The sequence below is a fragment of the Nicotiana tomentosiformis genome, chromosome 1 (genome assembly GCF_000390325.3).
Source record: "Nicotiana tomentosiformis chromosome 1, ASM39032v3, whole genome shotgun sequence".
Taxonomy (NCBI): domain Eukaryota; kingdom Viridiplantae; phylum Streptophyta; class Magnoliopsida; order Solanales; family Solanaceae; genus Nicotiana; species Nicotiana tomentosiformis.
The window spans coordinates 150,175,591-150,177,932 of NC_090812.1; the positions used below are offsets into that span (position 1 = coordinate 150,175,591).

At 40.7% G+C, this 2,342-nt stretch overlaps 1 protein-coding gene across 1 annotated transcript; it reads right to left on the reverse strand.

Annotated features, from left to right (window-relative positions):
- Window positions 1-391: 391 nt before the first annotated feature.
- Window positions 392-1,946, reverse strand: LOC138891578 (uncharacterized). Its single transcript, XM_070175116.1, has 4 exons — window positions 1,911-1,946; window positions 1,495-1,700; window positions 901-1,308; window positions 392-830 (listed from the first exon to the last, which is right to left on the reverse strand). Exons 1-4 carry the CDS (start codon window positions 1,944-1,946, stop codon window positions 392-394), a joined length of 1,089 nt encoding a protein of 362 aa, XP_070031217.1.
- Between the last annotated feature and the right edge of the window lie 396 nt (window positions 1,947-2,342).

The window sequence follows — 2,342 nt, forward strand, 5'->3', positions numbered from 1 at the left end:
TGCTCTCAAGGCAAAACAAAGTCAAGGAAAGTCATCTTCATTCAATACATCGCACAAGACTTCACTACTCTGACTAAAAGAAAAACTAACTGCACCCGATTCAAAAAAAACCATTGAAAAAGAACCGTGACACAAAGAAAATTCAAGGGAGAATTATTACACTACCTAAGAAAAAAAATATTTTTTTTCTTCGATTCTAATCCCTCAAGAAGACAGGCGAGGAAATCCATTATCAGGAAAAGTCCAAAAAATAATTCAATCAAAAGAAACGATACTATTACAAACACGCATATACATATATACATTCCCCTACCCCCACACTTTAAATTATAGCATGTCCCCATGACACACAACTAAAAAGCAAGAGGTAAAGGAAATTTCTCTGATTCATCTAGTCAGGGTCGGAATCGAAGTCGGGATCTCCTTTGCACGCCCGATACAGTGCACACATCCATACTGAGAGCTTCTTTTCTACCTTCTTTGGGTACACCCCATAGTTATCAGCTTCACTCTTTCCAATTTGCTCTTTTAGGGCCCCCCTTTCTCCTTCCATCTTGAAGATCAGCCTTTTATCCCGCACTCTGAGCATGAGCTGCCTTTCCTGAATATCCAAAATTGCTCTGCCTGTAGCCAAGAAGGTTCTTCCTAAAATCAGCGGAACCTCCTTATTCTCCTCCATGTTCACCACAATGAAGTCTACCGGGAACACAAATCTTTTCACTCGAACTAGCACATCTTCCACTATTCCTTCAGGTATGATTGTGGTATGATCCGTCAGCTGCAAGGACACAGGTACCAACCTGATCTCTCCAATATCTCCCTCCAATTTCCTGAAAATAGACAAAGGCAAAAGATTAATAGAAGAACCTGAATCACACAAAGACTTTTGAAATTTCATACATCCTAAAGAGCAAGTTATAGTTAAACTCCCTGGATCTCCACATTTTAGGGAGTTTATTTTGCAAGATGGCACTACAATGGTCTCTCAGCTTGACAACTGATGTCTCTTCTACTTTCTGCTTCTTGGATAATATTTCCTTCATGAATTTGGCATAAGTTGGCATCTGCGAAAGCACCTCTATGAAAGGTATATTTACATGCACCTGCTTGAACACTTCTAGAAAGCGCTCGAATTGTTTATCTAACTTCTCTCTTTGTTGCTTCTGGGAGAAAGGTAGAGCATGCATGCATTTTCTCTCTTCAGTCTCATTATTTGTTGAATTATCATTTTTCTTCTTCTTCTGAGCTTTAATCTTCCCCTTCTTCCTCAAATCCTCATCTACCCTCACTTCACCTTCTTGAATGTTGCTGATTTTATGTTCATCCACAATCTACACCTGTCTTTCAACCTGCTCATCCTTTCACTTTTCCATGGGATCCTCCAACTCGTGCCCACTCCTCAAAGACACTGCATTTATTGTCTCTTTTTGATTTCTTTCAGCATCAGCAGGGAGTGTTCCTGGAACCCTCTCATACATTAGAGTAGCTAATTACCCAACCTGTCTTTCCAAGTTTTGAAAAGATGTACCCAGTTCTTTTATAGTTGCATAATGGGTGTCAAGACTCTCATATGTCTTGATAATGAAGGCCTTCATTAGATCTTCCATGCTAGACCGATTAGACTGTGGAGGTTGACATTGCTGCCTCTGCTGATTTTGAAAGCCTGGAGCTCCTTGTCCCTGAGGTCTAGAGTTATTTTGCTGCCATGAGTTCAGGTTACCACTTGGTGAATTCTAAGAAAATCCTGGGTGCCTCTGTCCCATAGGATTGAAATTATTACCACTTTGGTAGTTGCCTCTATCAAAGCTTCCCATAGCATTTAACACTTCATCTGCAGCTATGGCCTGACACTCTTGTGTTGGATGACACATTCCATAAAAATCGCAAACCGGTGATGGTTGGCTCTGTACCTTAGCTAAGGTCAACTTTCTTATCTCTTTGGCCATGGCTTCTAGTTGGGATTGCACTGCGGTGTTTGAATCTACTTGATGAACCCCGACTGATCTTCTTCTATCATTACTCTCAGCAGGCCACTAGTTAGCATCTTCAGATAGCTCATCATGAATTGCCATAATCTCCTCAGGAGTCTTCTTCATTAAAGGACCTCCAACTGCATTGTTCAAATTTCTTCTTGAGGGAGGTGTCAGTCCATCCCAAAAGTCCTGGAGATACATCCACAATTCAATCCCATTATGCTACACTTCCCACTATCTCCTTGAATCTTTCCTAAGCCTCGAAAACTGTTTCAGTGCCTGTTTGGCAGAAATGGTGATTTCCATTCTAAAGTTCACTGTTTTTCCAGCTGGGAAGTATTTATCAGAAAACTTTTAGTCATATCTTCC

Bases quoted from the DNA above. Each gene is read 5' to 3' on its own strand.
- LOC138891578 (XM_070175116.1), bottom strand. From the start codon at position 1,946: ATGGCCAAAGAGATAAGAAAGTTGACCTTAGCTAAG. The intron at 1,309-1,494 runs GTAATTAGCTAC...ACATAAAATCAG, and splicing joins AACTTGGAAAGACAGGTTGG to CAACATTCAAGAAGGTGAAG. The intron at 831-900 runs GTATGAAATTTC...GTCTATTTTCAG, and splicing joins TATAACTTGCTCTTTAGGAT to GAAATTGGAGGGAGATATTG.